Source organism: Penicillium chrysogenum (genome assembly GCF_028827035.1).
Source record: "Penicillium chrysogenum strain IBT 35668 chromosome Unknown utg000002l_segment0_segment0, whole genome shotgun sequence".
Classification (NCBI taxonomy): Eukaryota; Fungi; Ascomycota; class Eurotiomycetes; order Eurotiales; family Aspergillaceae; genus Penicillium; species Penicillium chrysogenum.
The window spans coordinates 4,359,645-4,385,259 of record NW_026622750.1 but is presented as its reverse complement, the minus strand read 5'-3'; the positions used below and the strand labels follow the sequence as shown (position 1 = coordinate 4,385,259).

General features: G+C 48.1%; 10 protein-coding genes across 10 annotated transcripts; 7 read left to right on the top strand and 3 right to left on the bottom strand.

Moving 5' to 3' along the window:
• Window positions 1-3,548: 3,548 nt before the first annotated feature.
• Window positions 3,549-3,949, top strand: N7489_004950 (uncharacterized protein; the record flags this gene model as incomplete). The annotated part of the gene is made up of 2 exons (XM_056710702.1): window positions 3,549-3,638; window positions 3,713-3,949. The coding sequence occupies 2 exons, from the start codon at window positions 3,549-3,551 to the stop codon at window positions 3,947-3,949; spliced, it is 327 nt and encodes a 108-aa protein (XP_056569123.1).
• A 1,250-nt stretch (window positions 3,950-5,199) lies between these two features.
• Window positions 5,200-5,445, top strand: N7489_004949 (uncharacterized protein; the record flags this gene model as incomplete). Its single annotated transcript, XM_056710701.1, has 1 exon — window positions 5,200-5,445. The coding sequence occupies one exon, from the start codon at window positions 5,200-5,202 to the stop codon at window positions 5,443-5,445; it is 246 nt and encodes an 81-aa protein (XP_056569122.1).
• Window positions 5,446-7,157: 1,712 nt separating this feature from the next.
• Window positions 7,158-8,083, bottom strand: N7489_004948 (uncharacterized protein; the record flags this gene model as incomplete). Its single annotated transcript, XM_056710700.1, has 4 exons — window positions 7,158-7,249; window positions 7,304-7,328; window positions 7,450-7,965; window positions 8,045-8,083. 4 exons carry the CDS (start codon window positions 8,081-8,083, stop codon window positions 7,158-7,160), a joined length of 672 nt encoding a protein of 223 aa, XP_056569121.1.
• A 353-nt stretch (window positions 8,084-8,436) lies between these two features.
• N7489_004947 (uncharacterized protein) lies at window positions 8,437-8,756 on the bottom strand (the record flags this gene model as incomplete). Its single annotated transcript, XM_056710699.1, has 3 exons — window positions 8,437-8,518; window positions 8,575-8,690; window positions 8,739-8,756. 3 exons carry the CDS (start codon window positions 8,754-8,756, stop codon window positions 8,437-8,439), a joined length of 216 nt encoding a protein of 71 aa, XP_056569120.1.
• A 982-nt stretch (window positions 8,757-9,738) lies between these two features.
• On the top strand, window positions 9,739-10,023 carry N7489_004946 (uncharacterized protein; the record flags this gene model as incomplete). Its single annotated transcript, XM_056710698.1, has 1 exon — window positions 9,739-10,023. The coding sequence occupies one exon, from the start codon at window positions 9,739-9,741 to the stop codon at window positions 10,021-10,023; it is 285 nt and encodes a 94-aa protein (XP_056569119.1).
• Window positions 10,024-10,553: 530 nt separating this feature from the next.
• Window positions 10,554-11,692, top strand: N7489_004945 (uncharacterized protein; the record flags this gene model as incomplete). Its single annotated transcript, XM_056710697.1, is given in 4 exon segments — window positions 10,554-10,982; window positions 11,049-11,190; window positions 11,202-11,347; window positions 11,378-11,692. The coding sequence occupies 4 exon segments, from the start codon at window positions 10,554-10,556 to the stop codon at window positions 11,690-11,692; spliced, it is 1,032 nt and encodes a 343-aa protein (XP_056569118.1).
• Window positions 11,693-12,277: 585 nt separating this feature from the next.
• Window positions 12,278-12,632, top strand: N7489_004944 (uncharacterized protein; the record flags this gene model as incomplete). Its single annotated transcript, XM_056710696.1, has 2 exons — window positions 12,278-12,350; window positions 12,418-12,632. Coding segments are annotated over 2 exons (288 nt in total), but the record flags the coding sequence as incomplete, so codon positions are not given.
• A 2,906-nt stretch (window positions 12,633-15,538) lies between these two features.
• On the top strand, window positions 15,539-17,191 carry N7489_004943 (zinc finger BED domain-containing protein; the record flags this gene model as incomplete). Its single annotated transcript, XM_056710695.1, has 3 exons — window positions 15,539-15,595; window positions 15,651-16,787; window positions 16,856-17,191. The coding sequence occupies 3 exons, from the start codon at window positions 15,539-15,541 to the stop codon at window positions 17,189-17,191; spliced, it is 1,530 nt and encodes a 509-aa protein (XP_056569116.1).
• Window positions 17,192-22,046: 4,855 nt separating this feature from the next.
• Window positions 22,047-22,348, top strand: N7489_004942 (con-10 family general stress protein; the record flags this gene model as incomplete). The annotated part of the gene is made up of 2 exons (XM_056710694.1): window positions 22,047-22,172; window positions 22,232-22,348. 2 exons carry the CDS (start codon window positions 22,047-22,049, stop codon window positions 22,346-22,348), a joined length of 243 nt encoding a protein of 80 aa, XP_056569115.1.
• Window positions 22,349-23,267: 919 nt separating this feature from the next.
• N7489_004941 (Mitogen-activated protein kinase hog1) lies at window positions 23,268-24,782 on the bottom strand (the record flags this gene model as incomplete). Its single annotated transcript, XM_056710693.1, has 9 exons — window positions 23,268-23,328; window positions 23,381-23,564; window positions 23,624-23,702; window positions 23,773-24,129; window positions 24,181-24,265; window positions 24,321-24,364; window positions 24,424-24,553; window positions 24,621-24,668; window positions 24,727-24,782. 9 exons carry the CDS (start codon window positions 24,780-24,782, stop codon window positions 23,268-23,270), a joined length of 1,044 nt encoding a protein of 347 aa, XP_056569114.1.
• Window positions 24,783-25,615: the final 833 nt, after the last annotated feature.

Sequence of the window (25,615 nt, the reverse complement as noted above, 5' to 3'; positions counted from 1 at the left end):
CCTTGATGGGAGTGCCGAGTCGGACCATTCTCTCCAACTCCACTTCGCGATCCTTGAGGGTATTGCACCCGGGAAATACACCCTGGCCTGGACATGGTTTAATCGTATCGGCAATCGAGAGATGTACATGAACTGCGCACCCATCACCGTGGCTAATGGCTCACCGTCAAATTCGTCCGACAACACACCCAAACAATCGCTGGCTTTTTCTCCTATGTTCATCGCCAACGTCAATGGCTGCATTACCAGAGAAAATGTAGACATTCGCTTCCCTTGGCCTGGAAGTATTGTTGAACATAATGGCGACAGCAAATATCGACCGCAAGAGGGCGAACCGGTATGCACCGGAAATCCTACATTCGGCCCAATTCCCATCACCGATACAGCCGACACCGGCGAGGCTAATTCCTCTACTGAAAATGCCAACTCGATGCCTTGTTCGTGTGGCTGCCAGGATAGCTAAACATGTATAAATATCCTGATGAGTAATGGAGTCCTGCAGCGTTGAGATATATAGGCTGGAGCGTTCAGACGCATGTAGCTCAATCAAGAAAATTCCAGTCTAATATTCTTCACCTCTCTTTGCTGATTACAAACCTGCTTAGTATTATAGTTCCAGCGGGGACCACATCTGCGAGATAAAGATAGTATTTGCCCAGCGGGTATGGTCATGTCCAAAATCCAAAGAGAAGCAACACACTCCTTGTGTTACATAGGCTCTAGTTTAAATAGGCTATAAACGAATGCAAATAAGTTGAAAATACCGATGGGTCATATAAGTAAGAACTGATTATAACAACAGGTTGCAAATTGAGTGTAGTGGAGGTGCTATCCTGAACCTACTATATTTGTTTCGCTTTAAAAGCGTTTGCGAACTACCACCGTCGGAACCATGTTTCATATATCAGACTACCGCTTCTAGCTTTCCTTATGTACCACGCATATAGTGTCCGAACAGAAAAGAATAGAACGATTGCCACATCTTTCTGGACTCGGCAGGCATTTAACCAAAGAGCCAAGTGAAAACCAATAAGTTAGTCCCTCAGCAACGAGCATAATAAGATTTGATACCGTGATAGGCAGTCTTGTTGGCCACACTGACCAACAATTTCAACTCTCCCTCGCATGAACCTCGGGCAAACATCTCATTCTGCCACATTAGTCGAGAACATGATGAGACGGAATGGACATACCTGCAAGATTTTCTGAACGGAGATACTTTCCAGTTGGCAAGGCAAGATTTGAATCCCCGTTTCCCACTCGTATGTACGATTTTTCTTCATCAATCTCGTGACAACATCAGCTAGAGCGGATAATTTCATCGTCGCAGGATTCATTTCTGATTCTTTAATTTCGTAGCTATTCTCGACGCCCACTATTGAACGTTAGCTTTTATCAAATTTCTCCACATCAGCGGATACCTCACTAATCTTAACATCACCAGACTGCGTAAGCAGGATTGTTTCAGGGCCTAGGGTAGCGAGTGCTCTCCCGTTATGGTGGAATGTGCCACGCGGAGATTTAACCCTAAGCTAATGGCTGACCGGGGCGATATGCCAGACATTTTCCACGCCCTTTATCATATATTAGCGGCAACCTAAAACTTACTACTTAGTGCGTAGGAAACATGGCGAAAGCCATACCCGTTAACCTGCCACTTATTAGGGAATAAAAAGCAGTGAGCCCTTCAATTTGTGTTTGTTGAAGGTCGGATGGCCAAACGATGAACAGTCATTGAGCCCTAGCACTCTAGCGCGCGTAAAATATTCTAGGTGCTTTTCATAGAGTCGGCTTGCATAGCTTCACAATACTTGGCTGAGATGGCGAACAGGAGATTCATTATGATCAACCACTAGGATTTCGCAGGTGCAGCGTCGCTAGTGACATCGTAGGCCGACCAAAACTTGCGCAGGAACGACATTTCATCGATAACTGGGAAGTATCGATGTGCTGTAGGAAAATATTGACCGACGAGAAGCTGCGCTAGGTGCAATGGTGGTTTTCCGCGTGAGTCCATTGCAACTAATGACGCGACGGGCATCCCGGCCAGATAATAACTCATAGAAGTAGTCGTGGGTTCTCTTAAGAGTATGCTCTACCCCTGGTAATGGCTTTTTAATGCCATCCCTGTTGTGTTCGCAAGTAACAGTAGAGTCGGCTAATTACGTCTTTTCCCCTGGGATGTATGGTGCAACGCTTGAAGGTCGCCTATCCCAGTATTTTTGCCGATGAACACAGTGGCTCTTGATGCCTCATCTCGGTCAAAATCTTCTGTCCCATAATTCATCGAGCCAATGTCACTATCGGAAGTCGACTGTGGAGTCGCTTGCGAGACTGAGCACTTAACGACATCCTCTGGCCCCATTGTGCGTCTCAATGTATTGGGAAATGAAAGCTGATCTCCACGTAATTCGAGAACGTGCTTGTTAATGATGGATTCTATTCGCTCATCCCTACGCTCCAGGCAAGCAACTATTGTCCTCCAACTCCCTGTTCTTCGCCTGTCAAGGGTACCATACGTGCACACTGTACCGTGCTGAACGCAAGCCGAACAGGAGGGTCTTCGCCCAACACACTAAAGCGACGAAAACATGCTCGTTAGTTGTTAAAGGTTCAGGTTTAAGGTACTGGTGCCATGCCTTTGCCTTTCTTTCGCGACAACAACTACACGCCGCAGTGATGTACCGTCGAGTCCGTGAGGGGCCACTTCTCCACGAACGTCCATGAGCGTGCTCCTAACCCCCTTGAGTAGAGAATAGAAAATTTTGATTGTTTCATTGATGGCAAACTTAACAAGATATTCGAGGCATGCAACTGAGGGAGAGTGGTGACTTGAGGGGGAGTGGTGATTCGGGAGAAATTGGTGACCTGAGACAGTTTCAGTGGTCAACTATGGGTGGTAACGTATTGAATAATGTCCGTAGAGGCCTTATGTCTCGAAACGCTAGTTGTGGCCTCCTTCCAATGCGGGTATGCGGATATTCGCTACTGCCGCCCCATTTTACGAGTCTTCTCACCACCGCGGTATAATCTTGACCACATTCGAATCTCAAGCAAAGTTGGCATGGCTGGCTGTACATCCTACATCAGGTGGCTCAGGATGACGTCAGTATGCGCGCTGGTTCACGGATGATCTCATAAAGTAGGCAAAGTAGCAAGTGGCAAGATTGCTGATATGAATCATATCGTTATCCTCTTTATGTCTGATTTTTCCCTATCTCATACTGCCTTCGCGTTGTTACTGAGGTAGATATACAGTTTCATTTCAAGAACAGCAAGGACCGTCTTTACACCTACACCTAAATCCTAGGTCGAGCATCATCACTTTTATTTCTATATCAATACTGCCTATTGCCTTTTTCTCGGCGCCTAAACCCCACCTGCTGACGTATGATCATCTACATGTCCCTTCCGCACAGTCAGTGACTTATGAAACATAGCAGTCCGACACCCACTCATCAAGATGGGAGACGGCACCAACAGCAGCACTAATCATCCCACCACTGCTACATCCGGCGGTGCCAGCGCTAAACCTACGCCTGCAAACAATGCCGGTGGCGGATCCGGCTGGGGGGGACCAGGGTTTTATTAAGGGCGGAACGACTGACACCAAAAATGCGGGATTGGGGCATGAGGCTGTATGTGACTGTGTCTGCCATTACTTTCAAATAGGTTTAGGTCATGGAGCTGATGCGTGACTATTGGATGCCAGGCTCGAAAGTCCGCCAGCACAATCGGCAATTTCCTTGGCTTGAAGGAACAGAAGGGACGCGCCGAGAACAAGTACTTGCAAGGTGTGGATTTGGCAGCCAACGGTATCGATACGACGACTACAAGCGGCGGAGAGCCAACTTGTGCAAGTGAAGATCATAGTTTCATGGAGCGAAAGCCTGGGGGTTCAGACACCTTGCCCGGGTGGAAGATGGCAAAGCGTATACTCGACCCGTGAGTTCCGCTTTCTTCTCTCCGTTTTGGAATGCTATTTTGACCAAGCAAAGACTGCACAAGTAGGGAACTGTTTGTGATTTGTTTGTGAACTTGGTGCCATTGCTTGTTGTCGGCCTAGTTAAGTCTTATCAAGTATGGAAACACGACCCCGAAACTTTATGATTGGTGCCGGTACTTAGGAGCCTAGCCCGAAAACCCGTGTACCAAAAAAGCGTTAAAATGCCTATAACGGCTAATATACTGACTCGAGTGCCCAACAGAGATCCTTTGGATCATAGCCAGCACTCTGCAGGGAGGTGATATTTCTGCTCTTGCTCGGACACGCCCAACCCTCTATCCCAAGCTACGTCCAGCCCTGATCAAATGTAATATAAGGCACCAAAACAGTTCTGCGCTTCACTGGGCCGCTAAAAACAACAAACGCGCTTTTGCAAAGACCCTGCTTTCTTACCGGGCCGACGTGAATGCGCTGCACGATGGTTTCTCTCCCCTTACGACGACGGCAAATATGGCTCGGAGCTGGTTACCAATCTCTTGCTGCGTAAGAAAAATTTGCACCTGAATAGGAGAAACGCAGATGGCGAGAGTGCTCTGCGAGAAGAACCTCTCGATGCCGCAAACACACTAGTAGAAGAGATAAATGCTCCAACAGAACCTCCGCAGCGTCGGTTGACCCAGACTACCCGGCGTTCAGACCGTCTTCGGGTCTCCTCAAGCTCATCTCTTATCCGTCGATCGCCTCGATCGAGACGGGTTCCCGATCGCTTCCTACCCTAGGTGTATGTTCCACATAGAGGAAAGCTAGTTTACGAATGCACGAGATCAATGAATACCACAGGATCAGATTTGCCGTGGGGCTATGCGCAACGTGTTTAGTACCATTCCTGAGTAAAGACAAACAGTTCATGTTTAAAAGAGTTTTAGGATGCATTGAACCCGTTAGATTTTGCGGGGCAGTCCATGAACAGACATGGTTGGACCTTTTCAGGGCCGGTTTCACCGCGGTGATCGTTTTCCTAACGCAGCTTTCAACGCTTGACCTAACAAAACTGGACAGCCATAAACACAAACAGCCATGCTCGGCTCGATAGGTCAGTGTCAAGCTAGCACCGCAGCGAGGCAGCCATGACCTTACATCTTCAGGGCCTCATTATATGAATAGTGATTGTCTCCACGTCTCTGGGTACAAATTTTACCACTACTCAACGTTGACGCTTTGAGCAATACTAAGTCTACCACATTCTTTGCAATATGAATTCCAATCAGCGCCAGCCTTCTCGATCTCTGACTTTGTGGAGTGACGGAACGCCCGACTGGGCCGCTTTGGAAAGAACATCCCGTCCTTCTGCGTCGTCATCCAGGCCCCAGCCCGGTCCAGTGATAATCCCTTCTGCTCTTTCCCTTCCTCATCCTGCGTTGCAGAAAGGCCAAATTGAAGTTCTGACTATGCAGCCGGTCTTCGAAAATCCGTGGTTGGCGTACGAGGCGACCGGGTGATCTTTCAAGGACAGTCTGTCTTTCTGGCCCGACACAGAAAAGACAAAGGGACACCCGTCAATACCCATCTTTTGAAGCAGAAATTCTCATCCGTCAAGCCATTACTGGAAACAATCAGCCAAACATCACACCCCAGCTTTCTAGGTCTGGTGGGGTGCTATTGTGGGAGGAGCAGTTATTTCTGGTCCGGGAGCCAGTAGAGCTCTCGATAAGTCATATCCTCGCATCAAGGTGCACTATCACTGGAGGTGGAATTGCTGCAATTGTTCGGCCGGTACGTACTATTCTCAACGGTCGACGTGAGAAAGCAAACGGTGCTCATGCCCGATAGGTCCTCGGAGGAATTCAATACCCGCGCGGTCACGGGAGAGCACTCGCTGCCTTGAGTGCCGATACTATTCTACTCACGGAACTCGGTGAGGTCAGGATCGGTGAGTAGGTATCTGAGCATAACCGGCGGGCCACATGAGCATGAGATTCTGATAGTTGACCATGTCGCAGCGGGAGTGGAGCATAGTTGCCAAATCAATGCAGCCGAGATGGACGCAGCCACTATGAAGCTGTTGTCCTTAGCTGAGGTGGTGGAGAGGCTGATCATGAAGAATCCTTCACAATATCCATGGACCGCCGGGCTAAAGGATCTTCCTGAAGAGCTGAAAAAATGCGATTCACCGGAAAAGCTGCTACGCGTAAGCCTTGACCTCCCAGCCCTCTGCGTCATATACTGACCAAACAGAGCAAATTGTTCGACCAATTAGGGGATGAGGGCGAGCTGAGGATGCTGGTGAACGCGGCCAACAAGACTGCTTACCACGATCTAGAGTCATACAAGCGCATATGAACATGGTGATGCGGAAATGCGGCTGGAATCCGTACCTCTTACCGTTTGGCAGGTGAGAAGACACGATTGAAGGTACTATACGTTTTGTACTGCAGGTGGTACAGAATTTGGAGGCAATCCGCAGCCACATCTGAGGAGATAGCTTTCGGAGGCTTTCTTGAAACACAGCTAGATATTATCCACATTAATCTAACCAAGTGCTCACTACTGTACAATTATCTTACGCAACAGTGATCACCATATACTTCAAGGCCCTCAAAAGTTGGGTTAAATTGTCACTAGACACCCCTTTGCCCTATTGCGCTCTCAAGGTGCGCTGTACGGTTGATTCCAAATACTCATGTATGAAGGTAAGCGACTCATCCAGATAGTGCGATTAAGTGGAGACAAAAGGTGATGACTAGTTAATCTGCTATATAATATGCACATAGTCTGGTGTTACTAATCCTCAACCTAACATTGATTAAGACAAAGTGCAAGGCACCATTGGGCTGTCCTGGTTGGAAAATATAGTCAGACATGGGCGAAGTTCACTCGTTTTATTCGTAGCTGAAATTGGTTTTGTCCGTAAGAAGAGCTGGCATCGCATATCGTTTTTCCATTCCCAGCAAATACTCTATCCTTCGAAAACATTTCAGGGGATTCAGCGTAATTGTGATCTAGGAGCAGATATTTGATGCCGTTCCTGTCCCTGATGCATGCCTGGTGCCAGGGCGATATTCCGTATCGGTCTGTGGTATTGGGATTGGCGCCTCTTGAGAGTAGCAGGCTAACCAAGTCTCTATTAGCCCTGAATACGGCAAGCCGGAGCACTGTTTGGCCTTCGCGATTTGGAAGATCTATCTTTCACGAGGGCGTTGAAGGAGATGATTCACAACCGCAGATGACTCTTTCGTCGACTCGCCAGTAGCATTTTCAACGGCCGACGAGCGTAAGAGAGCGCTGAACGATCCATGACATCGACTGTACCTGTATTAGTGAACCGACCGGGGGATTATAAGGTAATGAGTTACGTACTGTATTGGGCAAGAGGTGTTGTTTCCTGGTAAACGATGGGCGAGCCAGCCTTCCAGCACCCTAAATGAACCACCCCCTTACATATACCGCATTGCAACATGACGAGAACTCGCTATCGCCCTCGAAGCAAATTGGGCACCTCTCACCATCTGAACAGGACTCTTGGCGGATGGTGTGAATCTGAGGGAGTGCAGTCCACCGTATTCATTGTGGATGGACAGAATGGCTGGATCATCCGGTGAAACATCACAGGGCACGCGATTGATTGTGAGCATGCCTGGTGTGACATCCCGACCAGGAGGCCGAGATACCTCTAGCCATGTGGAGACAGGAAGCCTTGGGAAAGCCGCGCCAACACCCCATATGGGAGCAAACTCATCTGGCTCCAAGGCAGTGCTGGCTGGTTCCTGTTGCGGTAGGTCGATTTCTTCCGCGATAATTTGTGGAAAACGCTGGCGTGAGGATTCTTGTACATCGGCCTGATTACGCACGGCTGCATCGAACCGCCGCTGTTTAACATCATTGTGCTGACGCTCTCGATGCCACTGTTTGCAGAGGAAGAATGACACAAGGTCGCTTAGCTGGGAGTCAAGTGTAGAAAGAACGAATGGGCCTCGTGCTAGGTTGTTCAACTTGTGACGACCTTCTTTGAGGGTCTCTTTCTTCACTATCAGCTTGCAGAATCTCCTTTCTTGGTAATGCCACAATAGGTCTTAGTTTCCCTAAGCGGCCCCATTTCACAGATATCAAGGGATCCCAAAGCCATTGGGAGTCTGACATCTTGAGCGTAGTACGTGGATGTGAGGTAAAAATCGTATCAAGGTGGTGATGACGATGAGGAACGTACCACTAGGAATTTATTTGAGTCTTTATAGTAAACCCTCTCTGCTACCAGAATCTGTTATGCATGAGGTTGTGTAGTGACATGTGTGGCGATAATCTAGAGGCCCTTGACTTGCAGGGGCGGGCGATTGAGCTCCCAGAAGCACTAACACATATGAAGGCAGCCAGCACAGTGGTCAATTGATTAGGTAGCCACGAACCATGACATTGTTTTAGTAGAACACAGGGAATGCGAAGCAAAAGATGGTAGGTTATGCAGGTCACTCAGAAGAGGCGATCGAACGCCGAGCCTAGGAGGAGCTATCGGGTGTGATACGATCAATCAGAGGGTCTGACCGAAGCTTTTCGAGGACTGCATCTGTTAAAGAGGCACTAGAACGCACATTAGTCAGACATCCATGAAGCGTTGTAATAGAAAGACCACATACGTGAAGCCTCTCGCGACCATGTCCGGGAATCTGTTGATTACAGTTCCACCGTCTCCATTAATCTGTCGGATGTAGGTATTGATTTGCTCAGTGGTGGCCGAGTCTTGGAAGGTTACCTGTCTTTGTTAGTGGAAAGCGTAGAAGGCGAAGTAAATCTAATTTACAATATAATTCGTGGTCATCTTGTCAGGATTGTGCAATTGTTTCGACTTCTCGTTGAAGGAAAGAATAAAAGCTTAGGCTGCAGATTATTCATTGATGAGGTTCCCACTGGGACCCCGCGGCTAGGTTACTACGCTACAACCGAGATGAGCCGAGAAAGTGAAATGACGTCATTGCACGGGGAACACCATCTTAATGGGTGGTAGACTATACGAGGCCAAAACCCATTGGGGAGATGTTACTAATGCCTATAGAAACAATACTTCTTATATATATTGATATGCCTTGAATCTAAGATCTGGGGAGTATTGCTAATGCGGTGCAATCTGTGCGCCCTGAAATCCTTCGAGAATGCCGACTTTTCTCCGCACAACAAGTTCGGAGGGTTAGTTAGTGTGTCAAGATCGGTGTTTCCCGCATTATCTGTGGAAACCTTGGAAAACACATCTGCGAGAGAGGTCGGGTACATGGCTTATGATGTCCGCGTTTCTTTGTTCAAGTTATGCAATGGTCAGCTGAGCTCTTCTAAATCCAGGATGTGGTTCCCTTGTTTTTGATTCGTGGTTGGGACTGTCTTCATCTCGTCTAGTCATTGAAGCGGACCCCAATCCGTGCAGTGGACTCACAATGGGTTGTGCTGTTCTTTTGTTTCTTTTAAATCAGACCAGCGCCGGCACTTTCGATGGCTTGCAATAAGATTTTTGTGGGGCCATCAATGAAAGTAGTTATTCCGCGCCAAGAGATGACACAGATGACATCATTTCGCGCTGGGCGCAAGTATCTGTCGCTGCGGGAGAATTGATTGTTCGTATAGAGATATGAGCGTAGACGTCGAAACACCTAGAATTGAAACCACACATTTCAAGGCATATCATTGTTAACCTGGGCAACTCACTCCGCCGACTCACCGTTCAACTGATAGCCAAGTCATATGCTGACCGGCTCGATACTACTTCTCTTTTCGAAAACGAGCGCCTTTTTACCGACACACACAAGAAAAAGATGGCTGCTGCTTTCGATGTTAATTTATCTGCACAGGAGCTTGCTGATATGCAACCGACCGGCGTTGCAATTCTCAATCAAAATGACGAGTCAGTCATGGTGAATCGGCGCTTCCGAGAGCTTATGGCCTGCTCAAGCGCTAGATCATTCGAGTGCTGGTCACAGTCAATCCACCTAGATGATTTTGACCGGATAGCACTGCTTACTTTGAGACCACACGCTCTAAGCATGCCCTTCGCATCGAGTTCCGCACTCGCAGCCGAATCCCTTCGTGGCGTGTTCTGATGTTGGCTCCATTAGATGACGCTGATATACGCCGGCTCAATTTAAGCAATGGCGGTTTTATATGCACTATAGCAGACATCACCCGCGAAAAGACAGCCGAGCTACTGCAAGTGGAAATTGCACGAGAAGCGCAAGAGCGCAAGCAACAACGGGAACGTTTCATTGATATGATCAGTCATGAAGTGAAATCCTCTTTCCGCTATTCTCCATTGCACAGAGGATATACTTGAAGTTGTACAGAACAAAGAAAGCAGTGCAGTACCTGTGGCAGACATTGCACAAGCAGCAGAAATAATAAGCTTCTGCATTGCACATCAAAAGAAAATTGTCGACGATGTTCTTACGTTTTCGAAGCTAGACGCATCAATGTTGACCTTGTCACCGCGAAGAGATCAACCAAAACGACACTCGGTACGAACATTGTCCATATTTCGGCCGGAACTTCGGAAGCAAGACATTCGGCTTGAATTCAAACTTGGCAATTCTTACTCAGAATGCGGGATTGAGTGGGTGTTAGCCGATTTCAGCTGATGGGCCTGGTTCTCGTCAATCTGGTTTCCAGTGCCATCAAATTCACTACAAAAGCGGACCGTAAGAGAGAGATCAGAGTATCCATGGGTGCCTCCATGAAGCGGCCACCATCTTACCCTCCCAGTGTCGTATTTTTCGAATCCGGTGAGAATGCACTTCGCTTAGATGCCACCACCTCATCTGAGTGGGGAGAGGGCCAAGTCGCGTATGTGACGGTTGCCGTGAAGGATACCGGGCTTGGCATCAGCGACCAAGCTCAAAAGCGACTCTTTGAGCGCTTCAACCAAGCGACGCCTAGAACTGAAAGCATCTACGGTGGCTCTGGTCTTGGCCTAAATGTGGGCAGAAAGCTTTGTCACCTTCATGGTGGAGAAATCGGCGCAAGCTTAAAGGAAGAGGAGGGAAGCACATTTGGTTTCTTCTTCAAGGTCCGGCGGGATGTTCCCCCATTTAATCCCATTCTGCCTACTTAAGACGAATCCGAAATTGATCAGTTAAGTGGTGGGATCCAAGCGCTGAGCAACAAGGTTATCGGGGTCAATAACCGGACGAAGTCTCCTGAAATCTCAGAGATCCGTTGTCACTCATTGCGGAAATCGCGCCGGGGGCTGCGAGTGACGACAAATACATGCATACGTTGGAACTAGCTCACCAAGCTAAGCCTAATGAGCCTTCTGCGAGCGAGCACGAAATCTTGCACGATGCTCCCGATGTGGGCAGAACCTCAAGAAGCCCAAAAGTGTCCGGCGCAATTGGCTGGAAACATGATACAAAGCTTCGACATGTCCTCGTGGTGGAAGATAATATAATCAGTCGACAATAGTTTCGAGAAAGCTGCAATCCTTGGGATTTCACGTCTCGGTGGCGACGAACGGCCAACACGCCTTGGATGCTGTTCGACGCGAGGAATCTGACTCCATCCTCATGGACCAAGAAATGCCAGTCATGGATGGAATGTCTGCAACTATGGCAATCCGCAATATTGGTCGCGACTGTACAGCGAATATCCCTATTCTTCATTCTTGGGGTCACCGCAAATGTAAGGGCGTCCCAACAAATAGAGATGTTGGACGCTGGTATGGACGATATTATTCATAAGCCATACCGAACTAATGACTTGTTTGAGAAGATAAATTAACTGTTCATACTGGGGTCGAAGAAATGAGATGTCAGACTGATTGCAATATATGATTTTTGAATTCCCCGGTGTCTGAAAAAACCCGAATGTAGTAGGCTTACCGTCAGAAACAGCCGCACAAAATTGACCTATTTTGAGATTGTACAACACCAGCCCCGAACTCGACCCACTCGCGACACTCCAGAGGCCAGAGGATGACACGTCTGGCTTTCCCGTAACCTCTTTTCCAAGGCCGAGATCGACCTGGTTCTGAACCCGCACTGCCGGACTGATAAGACTCAAAGGTACTTCCACGATGGGTCTATATCAGTGCTCGACGGATATGAAATTCCCTTGCGCTTTCTGTTTCCGGATCACCCTTCTGTGACGAGGGCAGCAACTAGTTTCATCTGAAACCTCTTTTCATCCAATACGCATGGATACTCCAAAGGTGGCGGCCCCACCCACGGACACCACTTTTGACCTGAGGACGAACATCGATCCTACATTGAGCCGCTCTTTGGCGCATTGGTCGGTTTTAAATCATATTTTAAAAACCTGCGTAACCATTACCTTGATTCTTTTGGGTGCTAAAGGTACCCTACGATGCCTATACGTAGCAACGAGAAGCGGTTCAAACTGAATCAACAATGCCGAAGAGCCCTAGCGGCCAATATATGTACTTCTGGTTCTCTTCTGACCAAAACCTCAGCTAATACTCCTAAATGACCGACTTCGCATCGTAGTTGCTCCTGAAAAAGTCCGTCTTCAACCGCGACCTGAAGATGGATACGCTTGGTCCGTCACGAGCGCAAATGCTGCTTTGCTCAAAGCTAGCTTGAGTAGCGGCAATATACATCTTTACCGGTCAATTTACAAAGAGGTAGGTCATTCAGTCAAGGCTGTTTCCCCGCATACCTTGGGGAACTCGCAGTCAAATACGGACGGTATTCCGAAGGAGGTGAGCATCGCTAGACATCCTTATTGATATTGCATTGCTGACAGAGCCTGGAGGCGGAGAGTTTCGGTGAAGGAAAGGGTAGTTCTTTCACGGCAGAGATTTTCAAGCCTAAGGCTGCTAATAGCAGCATAGAAATGGAGTTGGAACGCACTCGTGCCCGACTGAATGTCTGTCTGTCTTGGCGAAAGTCACACGGTCCGGGCTGAGGCCAATGAACTCCACCACGATATGCAAATCCTTCAGACGCACAATAAGAAACTGCACGATGAGTTATCAGAGGCGAGAGCGGGCATTGCTGGAGCAAGGCGGATATTAAACTCATTGCAAACAGAGGGAATTGAGGTCGCACTTGGCACCCGCGATATCCAATCATCAGCCAATGGCATCCATGCGGTAGCGAGCGAGGTCTTGGATTGACTGGAGAGCACGCGACAGAGATCCCAAATGCGCTAAGAGCCCACTGAATACCCTAGTTGTCGTGCGTCACAGGCAGCAGTGAATGCATACCTCCAATGATACGCGTGAGTATGGCCTAGGGAAATTTATAATTTGAGTATACTGACGACCTAAATTTAGCGCGCAGCATAACCCTGGCGTAACGGAGGGCGGGAAACAGAAAGCTGCTGAGAAGATGCAGGAAACCAATGTTCCGGATGACTGAACATCGTCCGTCCTTGCCCCGCGTCAAATGACACGCAGCCTACGGGCACTATATCTATCTCTCACTGTACACGTATTGCGTACCACCTCCTAAGTGAAGTTGCAGTGTAGCCGAGGCCTGCGGTTGCCTGAGTGCATTCGTTGTGCATAATCCCAAAAGCTAGAGATAAAGTCCAATTCTCACGGTTAGGTGCGCAAAACAAAATGCATTTATACGGATTGGTGGAAAGCAACAGTGGTGTAGCCTCGTGGTAATACTCGCAGTACAGAACGTCCTTGCGTAACCCGTCCTCTCCTGCGACGGACAAAAAAGATGGATCAGTCTATTCCCCAGATATGGGCATTAGACTTAGAAGTGCGTCACTAGCAGTACAACTAAATGTGAAAAGAAGTGCCAACTAGCCGGTAGGAAGCTAAATTGTATGCGATGGGCCAAAGATTTCAGCGGATCTATATAAACGTCTTCGTAGGAGGCAGCCGAGGTTTCAGTCTTCACGCTGACCAAGGATTCCCCTGTTGTGCTTTATCTGGGTCCTCGAGTTCAGGGCACAGAGAGCCGGGGTTTAGAATATATTCAGAGGTGAGAAGAGAAATACGGGGTTGGCGCTACCCCGTATCTCTTGAATAGTCAGCGCCTTTCATGTCATGTACATGTTACCAATACACCATTCATGACACCTACTGCGAAGGCGACAGTGGCAGTTACTATTACTCCAGATGTCAACGGCCCGCTGGGTAATGCCACGCTTCCCTCGCAGCACTGGGTTCAATTGCGTCAAAGCCCACCCTAGCGCATTGCATTTTGTTTCGTAGTGTAAGCGATTCACCCGGTATTGGCGCTTGCTGTCGCATGCTGGTGGATACGCACAGTTTTCCGCTCTAAAAGCCCTGGGGCCAGATCAGCCGTGTTGACGGGTTCAACTTGCAACGAATAATGTACTTTATCTTGATCCGGTCCAAGGAATATTTGAAGGAGATCCACTGTTTCTGTTGGAATCCAATCCAGACGCACGAGTATTGGCCTCGTGGCCGGGATTGGCCCTGGTGTTGTGGTAAGTAGGATAAAGAAATGCCCCTCCCTATAAAGGCATATTCACAAGTCGAGAATTTGCCAAAGGGTTCACTTTCAATGCGCCCCTGATACCAACCGGACGCAGACGGAAAAAAGAACGAAGCATGCACGATCCCTATTTGCTCTAGAATGGCCCCGCATCTTTTCTTTGGACGATTTTAACGAGGAACATAGTTTAGTCCTTGGAGTAACACCACCATATTGACCCATCATCCTTTCAATCTGGAAGAAGCTTCTTTCATCCATAAGGTCTTGTTTCTATGAGCGGTCTTGCCGTCATGGGTGGTCAAATCCCAGTTCGAAGTGAACTCTTAGGCTAGATCAGTAGGATGACGCTACTAGGAGAGTGGATTAAATTTTGGGGTACAGTAATTAATACCGCTAAGCCTAGGTACATCGAGTTGTTCAACATCTTTTAAGGTTCCTCGGCATTCTTCAAACGAAGTGAAGTAGCCCAACACATGCGGGTTCAAACAAGACTTTGGCGCACAAGTCCCTATATTTGGTAAAATAAATTTTAAATAGTTGTTCGGACACTTCAGCCAATTGAAATCCCCACGGGTCACAACAGTTGCTTGAAAGTTACAATTTGATGTCATCTGCACTTCATGCCTCGCGAAGTTGCAGCATGGCTAAAACATTTCATTCGACTAGAAAGAATTGATCTCGGAAACAAGGCTGGATGTCAGTTCAATAAAGCCCACTGAGGCTAATAAATACAAGTACTTGGCACCGTGCCGTCGATGAACTTGACGTCATGTTCATTGTGTTGATTCACTGAAATATGGAATTTACCGCATAGTGACATCATAAGCATTAAAATACAAAAGGCGAGCGGGAACCATGTAAGGAAGTGGCAAAGTGGGCAATAAGGCAGCAATAGAACAATAGACGGCGATGCTGTGAGACATTTTGCAACGTTTGCCCACGTTGAGACTGAAGAAACCGCTGATGGTTCAATTTGCGGGCCATCTACATTCTTGAAGACCTTAAACTCACCATCTCAAATCTCCATCGGTGGTCCCTCAATCTGGTCACCGGAATTCATGGATGATTGATTCGTGGGACGCAGCGGTCGCCCTTCCATAAAAAGCTGGCGCCAGTCTCGCTTGCTTTGCCTGTGATCCCATTTATTCTGGCGGCGTTCCCCGCCACCCTTACACCTCTCAGGGCGATGTGTTCGATTGGGACCGTCTCATTATCGTCTTCAGTCCCAATGTCGCTGTCTTCGGTATGTCGTCACCTGGAGCCAGTCAACTGATTCTAATTTAATCTACCACTTGAAGCTATTTACTGGCCCCTCAGACATTGTAACGCTGGAAGACCGACCCAGAAGCCCCCTGGCAAAACTCACACGGTTTGCACCAGACCGCCGAGATTGGGTGCTCTACGACTCTGACCAGGAGAACGAATTTTTATCGTGGTGGCTGGAGACCGACTATGGACAACAGCTGACCAAAAAAGGAAAATACAAATTCAGATGGTCGGTTGAGTCGCTTTCCTCGAAGGTGTGGAAGCACTTTGACCAGGTGGCAGAGCTCAGGTCTGGCCGACCCAAAGTAGTTTGTCGGTCTTGCCTCACGCCACTTAATCACCAACATCACCCACATCACAAATCCCATGGAACAAGCACAATGGGTAAGCACTTGAGGTCCAACTCATGTTGCAGAAGTAAGGAGAAGGTGTCCGTTTCTGCTGTCACCCCAGGCCCAATCCATGAGTCTCGTGCGAGCTTCTCGCCCATAAGGAGCAGATTCACCAAAGCACAGCTCAAAGAACAGCTTCTGCGGACAACCACGTCCGCAAAACTTTCTTTTTGGAATCACGGAAGAACCCACATTCCGAGAATTGTTGGAACTAGTTTATCCGGGCCTCAAGCTTTGGAGATTCCCTCATCAAAGCAGCTCCGCCAGGATATGCACGACATAGTAACCACCTACCAAGAATCACAGCTGCAGGATCTGCCTGGAGATTCCAAGGTATCGATTGCTTTGTGCTCTTGGAAATGTCCGCTCGGGCAGAATTTCATGGTTATTACTACATATTACTTTGACAAAAAGTGGAGCTACCGAGAGGTGCTGCTTGGGTCCGAGCTACTTTGCAGGCCCGAGACAGGAAGTGACCCACTGGGGCTGATCCAGGAAAAAGGGTTGCTTCATCGGATATTCAGCGTGACAATCGACTATAGGGTCGACGAGAACCTGGTGCTGTCATTACAAGAGAAGCTCACTTCTTCTGGTGGTATTAGCTCTTGGCAGTGCTTTGTTGGGGTTCCTGGCACAGTACAGGCCATTCAGCTCTGTCTTCGGCGGTATATCGAAAACATCACAAGCTCCCCAGAAGGGGAAACGGTTGAGAATGTGCGAGCAATATCACACGCCAATGGTCGGACCGACCCATCAGATGGCGATGAAATAACGCATGTTTTGGAAAAGGCAAATGCCCTCCATCCTCTTGACGAGAAAATAAATCTGGTCCTTGCATTTTGCAGATTCGATCGTATGCGAAATTTGCCAACGAGACCCCTCGGAAGCGCGATGAGTTTTTGTATCTCCAGCCTGCATCGACACGACTCTTGCCGTTAGATGAAGCGAAGTCCCGATGGAATTCGGTATTCCTGATGTTAGAACGAGCCGGCAGATTGCGAAGATTCATTGACCAATACTGCCAAGGGAGTGGGCATTGTCCGTACAACTTAACGAAAACGAATTGGCGCAAGGTCAACTACCTTGTGCAGCTTCTAATGCCAATCATCCAGTCCACTACGGCCTCCTGCCCTCGAGAGAGGCCACAGTCCACAAGGTCTGTTTCGTGTTCACGATATTGATGGGTCATATTGACGGGTCAACCCAAATCTTGAGAAGTCGGCTCCGTGGAAGCGCAAACTAACTTGAGGCGCCGCTTATCATGAAGGTGGAACTTGAGAAGTCTACGAAAAGACATTTCAAGACTTCGGGGGTCTTTTCGTAGACTTCGGGGTCATGTATGGCCCTGGAACTTGCGTTGCGCCCCAGACGGTAACAGGAGTGGCCCACCCTCCTTTGTTGGTTGCAATATCCACAGATGGAGCTCAGGAAATTTCCCTGTCAAGCCGGGCAACCCGTCCGTTGGTTCAATTGCGCACAGTAGGTTTCCGAGGGGGTCGGGGTATAGCCTCTTCGGTCGAGCGACAGGTATTTCAACTCTCTAGTGTCGGATCGGCAGGGTACGTATGACACTGGCCGATATGAGATTGGACCAAGAAATTTCCAAGATTCGTTGTTCGGGTGCGTTCCCTGTCCTGTTTCCTTTCGTCATGCGCCTGTTTCACCTGGTCTTCTGCCTGCTTTTGACTGGCCTCTGCCTGCTATTGACTGCTGCCTGTCTCTCTCCGCTTCTCCTTTTCCTGCAAAAAGAGCGGTTTGTAGTCTGCAGGATCACTTTCGGTCATTGTTTTGTCGCAAGGAAAGGGGACGCAGCTTGCGGCAACCATGGCAAGTGCGACCGGCATTTTATCCAACTGGCCGACGTCAGCTGGTCACTAGACTCGGGAAGTAATTTTCGGGCAGACCCACCCCCGGTGGGCTGGGTCGAGCCCTGAGGAAGCCTCGTGCTAAATCGTCGCTCCAAAGACTTTTCTTCAAACTGATATTCCAGACCTAGAATCTTTCCGTGGCATACTAGAATTCAGAACAAGTATAAGTGTTCTTCGTGTGTTCCTCAGAGACGTACACCTACAGAACTCTGCCGTACAGACTCCAGGGACATTAGCCTCACCCGTAACCTGGTATATAAATGGAAGGGATCATACCCTTTCAGACACCTGAGACACTTGCCTTCAGCATACACTGCATCTAGGCAAGCATTGGTGATGTCCGCCGTACTGGGCTTGGCGTACTTAACCCAGACCTGCCTTGCTTTCAGGTAGGAGGCCACGAGACGTTTCCAGGTCGCGAAGTTGTCGCTTCCTGCCAGAGGCTCGATGGCCGTGACAGCTCGGTCGGGCGAGTCGTGAACCAGAGCAAACATGGTGATGGCTGTGGAAGCTGCTGAAAATCCCAGTTAATTCCCATTAATAATGGCCATTTTCATGTTGCAACCCTAACCCTAATTCGGGGTACACTATGCAGATCGCAGGCTCCTACCGAAGGACTAGTGTCCTTGGCTTATATGCAGTTTGATCATACTCCTGCTGTCCTCAGTATACAGCTCGTTATCACACTGCATCAGCGTCTCGACATTCCAATTCAGCCTGCTTTAGTCAGTTTTTGCTTCTTGTTGTTGATTCTCACTGTTCAATTCCTGATCTATCATACTGGGAGTATACGAAGAAGCACACAAATAGGGGGGGCTTCTTTCCGCGTACGAAGAAGATTAGACAAGTCAACTTAATATTTTCACAGTATATTGGAATCTCCATATTCATAGTACTCTTTTCATGATACTATTTTTGTCTCACATGCATGCTGAATAGATCGTTGCATCTATAATCAACAAAAGCGGGGAAGATATACAGTCATGTTGCATGAGTATTTGCACCCCAGTACTTCCGAGGGCTTTGGCCCACTTCCTTTTCTGCCGGTTAAAACTTCTTATTTTCTAACTACCTAGTAGCTAGTATGCCAACCTTCGTATTTAAAATAACCTCTTCCACCCGGTGCGGCATAGTCTCTGCTAAATTTATGAAGTGGTGCACTGTGAGATTCTACCATGCATACTGCGCTGCATCTACTAACTCGGCCCAGGTCTCCTGGTTATTAGGCATCTCTCGTAACCAAGGTGTCGGAGTAGATGCTGATACCGGAGGATCCATTGATCCCATCCGTTTTGTAATTTGAGATTAGTAATCGGCGGCCCATATAAACTGGTAGGAAAGCCGGTACAGCAAGACAGAGAGTTGAACACCATTGATTGGACCCCTACATTTTACAATACGGCCCACGCCGACACATGGGCCACATGGCCCCGGGCTCCAACAGGTGTGTTAACCGTGTCACAGACACTTATCTTTCTAATGCATCACAGTCCCTAGCCAGCTCTACCGATTATTCCGGCATTTATATGAAGCCTCACACCGTAGGTCCCCAGTCAACCAATGCCCCCTGCCCCAACCTATCCTTTATGATAAGCTCGCTGAGATACCACAAAGCAGATCCTAGACCAAAATCAGACGCCTGACTCGACACTTTTCCAGGCTGGCCCGGGTCTGTGAAATAGTAGCCATTCCAATCTTTCTCAACAATTTCAGGGCTTGTAGCAGCGTATAAGGCGCTAAAGCAGCCTTGCTCTACATGTCTGCCGATAGTCAACATGGCTGTAGTCAGCAATTTACCCAAGAGTCCTGGGTATGCTTCCTTCCATTGCTGTTGCATGGCCGTATTGACCTACAGATACTGGTCATCAGCCTTGGACTAGCACAGCAGAAGATAACATACACTTTACTTACCGCGCCGGGATGGACAGACAGGGCGTAAATATTGTCGTTGTTCGGTCGGATCACTCATTCCAAGAGTCAGTACTTGACCCCGAGAATGATAGCGAGCTTTGTCCTGCAATATAACTGAAGATTGCCGACTTTGGGGTTGTTGATCTCATCCAGAGAGGCGAAATAAACATCTGATGGAGCCATGCGATGCTGTTCCGAACTAGAGTAGGGTCTCCAAATTATGCATCTCAAATTGACCTACCACTGAATAGGACGTGAGGATCAGCGGGTCAGGGAGAGGGTAATCGCTAGAATGATACCCAGGCGCTTGAACTCCCGTGAAACCTTAATGGCATGGCTCATCATATTAGTTTACAATTGTCAATGGCGAGGCCAGGGAGTTCATTTCGTTACACTGGAATTATACTATCGATTTGTCTATTGTTCCGCAGTCTTACGGTTATTTACAACTTCCAGTCCTAGTCTGCTCCGGTGAGATATGGTTGATCGCGAAGGACAATGCGGTGGTGATACCTCAGCTGACAAGAGCTGACAAGAGCTGACAATAGGCTGTGGAATATATTCTTTAACCTCATCATATTTTGCTGCGACCGAAGGGTTTGCCTAGTTGCATTATCCTCTTTAGTATTGTTCTCTCCCTCTTTGGCCATCATCTCCATGGCTGTCTCCACAACCGCCAACCGACTGCGAATGTCCTCCATGTCACTGCGAATAGTTGCAATCCATCTGTTTTGATTATCCAATTAGTTTTGCATGGACCTGCCACCCTCTTTTGTTGACAACTACTTCCACTTCCAGCTCATCCGATTGCCCCCTCTTTCAGTAAGCAATTTGCCTACATCTTATGAAACCTGCGACTTACCGGTCATGAGGTCTGTAATGCCTAATTAGCCGCCGGCCTATCTTCAATTCCATCGTCAGTATGAAGTTCCTATAAGTGGTTCTGTGCCCTGCCTTACTGGATAGATAGACCACCAGTCACAATGGCTATACGTCAAAGTATACGGCTTCATTATCCTGTCGGCAGTTTCCACCATACCCCGAGGGGAGGGAGTGTAGTGTATCAGGGCTTCTTCTTTGTACTCGTCTCGAAGGTGGATGTAAAATCGAACCAGTCTGCTCCCTCTAGTGGGTGGGCTAGGCCTGCTGTTTTGTACTAATCAGCCTTGGATTTGCCAATTAGTAAATCGGCATACCGATTGAATGCCGCGAGTTGGCAGAGCTTACTTGATGCGACCTCCCGCCAAATGTCGATGATTTAGAAATCCGTTCTAAAGGTCCTAAATCTTTTACCAGCTAAAACTTCTCAATTTATTGTTGCAAAGGTTATTTGAGTGAATTTTCAGGCATATACTACATTCCTCCGTCTTTCTTACATAAGGCCCCTTTCAGATAAGATAGTATTAGGACATCGTGCATTGACACGGACGCTAGTAGCTATCCGTATACCACACCTTACCTACCTGTTAGTAGGCTCCGGCTTTGCCCTGATGGATAAGAAAAGTTCCGAAGTGATTCGTCCTTCGGGTAGTTTGCCTCACCACCAGTCTTGTTTGAAATCAATATCGATGTGCTCCAGAAACAACATTGGCTTCAAAGTAGTTTTCTAGGGCCCGAGAAATTTTATCGTTTTGTTCGAAAAAAAAACCGCCTTTGTATATTGTTGACAGTTAACGCACGAGGTTTACATCGGTAGGATATTTGAGTTCCAATCTACATATTTTGCTACCGTTTTCGGCTAGCTGCAGCAAGTTTCCACGGGTTTGTTCCACAATGACCACACGAACAGACATAGAGTATCAAAATCGGTCAAAGTGCCGTTTCCGCTCACACACCCTGTTCCCTTAACTGTGGGGACATGGCCGGACGAGCCGTTCGACTTTCCGTATTTACCTGTTTGCTCCATGATATTTCCTGGCTCGATTTTCTTCCACCGCTTGCACTATGATAAGCTCCAAAACTATCTGTATGAAACTCACAGTGACGTAATATTCCACTACACGAAACTTGGCATTGATATCCACTTACCATAGCTGGTCATACTCCCCTAACGTTGGTCTGAGATTGAAATTCATGAAGTCGTGAGCTTTTCAATATTGGTCGGAGATTCAAACGTCACGGTGACTTAAAAACCTTGTTCATGAAACAGGCCGTGCTTGGCGTTGCACTTAAATACGCAGTGAATCTACCCCAGAATGGCTCCTTCTGACCACCAATTATCATCATTACATATCACTACATATCACTACGTCTCACTATGTCCGACAACCCCAACCCTGGTAATTTCTCCAACCGACCTCACGAAGAGGTCGAGAATATTGCTCGAAAGGGCGGGCAGTCTAGCCACCAGAGCGGATTTGCTTCTATGGATTCTGACAAGCAGGTTAGTAACAGCATTGTTTGTGATAATATAGTGAACTCAAAAATAACGAATCTTTATAGAAGGACATTGCCTCGAAAGGCGGGCATGCTTCAAGTGGAAGCTTCGAGCCCGGAGACCCGAGGGCTAAAGAAGCAGGCCGGAAAGGAGGTCAATCATCCGGGAAGCCGGAAGAATAGGGTGGCTATATCGGCATCATCTGGTAATATTCGTCACCGCAAGTGGCAAACTCCTAGCCATTTTTGATGGGAAAGGACGGCGAGCGAAGGGAACTGAAGGGGTCATTTTAATTCTCGTAATACATTGGTTCACAACTTCGAGATCCCTATTTTAAGAATCAATTTCCGCTTCAATGGTAAAATTGGCTAAGGAAGATGCTATAGCTAAAGGTCCTGTAGTTCCCTTTCAGTCGCCTAGTCCAATCTTTAGTCTTCAGCAAACGACCCAAATCAAGCTTGGAAAATAGAATATGCCCACTAACATATGTACATGGCCCATAGTGGGATATTTTTCGCCTCACTACTAGGCGGCGATACGCTTATTGCATCATAAGTATATCATAAGGGAATATAAATCCTGTTGCGATGTAGGAACGGAAAACGGTATGTGACGACCTAATGATTGTCACACATTTAAGCCTACCGGTTAGCGGTCATAGATAGACTTTTCTTAACCTAGTCCCTCATTATTAGCTCGTTTTAAGGGGGTCCCACACCTAGACCAACACGTCAGTAGAAGACAAGCTTAACGAGATACGAGGGCATGAGGCTTTAAGAACTACACTCCGCACGTTAAAAGCTCGTAGGCATATCGCCTAAGGCTATCTTTTATAGCACGCTAAGCAACCCTGACGTTTTAGAAGAGGCAAAAAGGAATGTGGTAACCATACCCCTAAGAAACATTAGAATATTAAAATTTTGCCGCAACCGCCGAGACATTAGAGTCGATGACTTAATGGCGTCCAGCTTTAACCCCTTACCCCGTTTGCCTTTTTTTCGCTCCTGTCAAATACCTATGGGGAACTCGTTGTACGTGTTTTATCTCGATGTGCTTACGCCCCTTTTCCAAGCCGACATTGGCGATAGAAGTGATGAGTTGTCAATTGACCGGAGCCACGTTGTCCTGGTCGATGTTGTGGAAGTCGAGAGTTTCCGAGTACCTGTTGACATTGTGAGCATTATAATGAAGCGACACGCATGTCAAGGACTTACATCATAGTCTTCCAGGTATCCACAGGTAGGTCAAGATTGGTAAATGACCAGTTAAACTTCTCCTGGGCGACCGGCTCGTCCGTCGGATCATGGTTGGGTGCCAGGTACTCGTGTGCCAACGCTTCTGCGGCTCGAATCCGCTCAGTCGGGTTGAATACCAATATCCGCTCAAGCAGGTCCACGACTGCAAGTAGTCAGCATGCTAACGATATGGTAGGGAAAGACAGCCGGGGTGTCGCATACCATCAGCATCGGCATTCCGGAACTTATTCGCCAGAGGGTGACGCTCGCGCTTCGGTAAGGATTTGACAAATCGCAAGGTCTATACACAAGAGGGATAAACTAAACTCTCATAATCCCGTCACTCGGAAAATAAGTGGAGAACAACTCACGTCCTCACTGCCGATGGTTTGAATCACGTCATCTGGGGAAGTTCCCAGCAGGTCGGCGATAATTGAAGATTGGTTTACATGGTCCTTCCCGGGAAACAGCGGCTTCCCTTCCAGCATTTCGGCGAAAATGCAGCCTGCACTCCAGATATCCACCTCCACGTCATACTTCTGCCAGGTGAGCATGATCTCGGGAGCCCGGTAATATCGTGTTGAGACATAGCCAGTCGTCCGTGGGTCCTGCGCTCGCGCCAGGCCGAAATCGCATATTTCTAGGTCACAGTTTCCATTAATGAGGATGTTGCCGGGCTTCAGGTCTCGGTGGACCACGCCGGCAGAGTGGACATATTTCAACCCTCGCTGCAAATCCCGTCAGTTGCCATGCGATGTCTTATCTAGTAGAAGTCTTACGAAGATCTGGTAAAGAAAATACTGAATGAATTGCTCCTGGAGAGGTCGAGAAGTCATGAGGCGGTGGAGGTCGGTCACAAAGTAGCTGTAGCTGTTAGCATTTTGCCGATCACACTCTCGGTGGATGGAGAAAAGCGTACATATCTTCGTGGGGAGAAATAAAAATATCGCTTAAGCTGATGATCTGCAGGGATGTCAGTTAAACAAGCGCGGTAGCCCAGAAAGAAGGCGGGAGACACCCACATTCTCATGCCGAAGATGCTTGAGCAGCTTCAGCTCTCGGTACGTGCGCTTGGACAGGACGGAGGAGCTGAAGGGCTTCACGGTCTTCTTGACTGCGACCGGCTGACCAGTCAATTGGTCTCGCGCTGAGCTATGTAGGATACATCAGTTCGGCCCCTGAAATATCGCAATGCGCGATAGCATGATGGGGAATATACCAAACCAGCCCGAAGACACCAGTGCCCACCGGCTGTAAGTTCGTATACCTAGAACACAAAACTCAGAACGATTCCCCAGCGGGGGAATAGCAAGGGCAATGCGAACCGGCTAGTGATCTCGAAGGTGGTGCCAAAAATCTGGAACCGAGCGAAGGCCGACATTTATGAAAAGAATGAACCCTGGCGTGTCATGGAGGGGAGACTTTGGGAGGGAACGGAGAAACACCGAAAAGTAACACCTAAAGTGGAAAAGGTGGTGACGGCGGAGGGGATGTGGGGCTCTGTATGTGAAAGGTGCAGACCAACGATGACGTTAGCGACCGGTCATGTGAGGTTTCTGCGTAAATGACTAAATGCCGCCAAGAAGAAACAGAAGCGAAAACGCAATCATCGACCTAATATCCGAGCTTTTGCCTTGGAGTATTCTACAGGGGCTGGTGCAGTAGATCAGCCCAGTCGGCTGCTGTGGCGGAGAGACATCTGCACTGCGGGATCCCATGCTACCTTCTACGTTCCTGTCAGCACTGGCACGTCTATAACACAATATAGGCCCATTCATTTGATGGATCATTATCCACTACAGGCTACTCGATAATGGAGACTTGGCTTAATGTGTTTCGATTGCGCACGGGCCTTTTCCATCCAAAGGAGAAGGATCTTTGTTGTAGTTCAGATAGATGAATTGATCGATTTATTCAGAGGGAAACATGAGGCTATATATACACCACAAAGCCCAAGTTGATGGCAAATCAACTTGGTTCTTTGTAGAGACACCTCGGGATTTATTCCGATGGTGCGGCTTGGTTCCTGGTCTGGACCAGCCTCATATCACAACAATCTCCCTCAGGATCGCTTTGCTGGGAAGGCGATACCGGATTAACGGTTTGCAGGCAATGCCTCAGTAAAGCCACTCAAAGACCTTCGTGGGAAAATAAAGTGGAAAGAGCGCCTGCGCTGTCGCGTGTGTTGTCTCTGAGTCTCCAAGGCTTCGATTC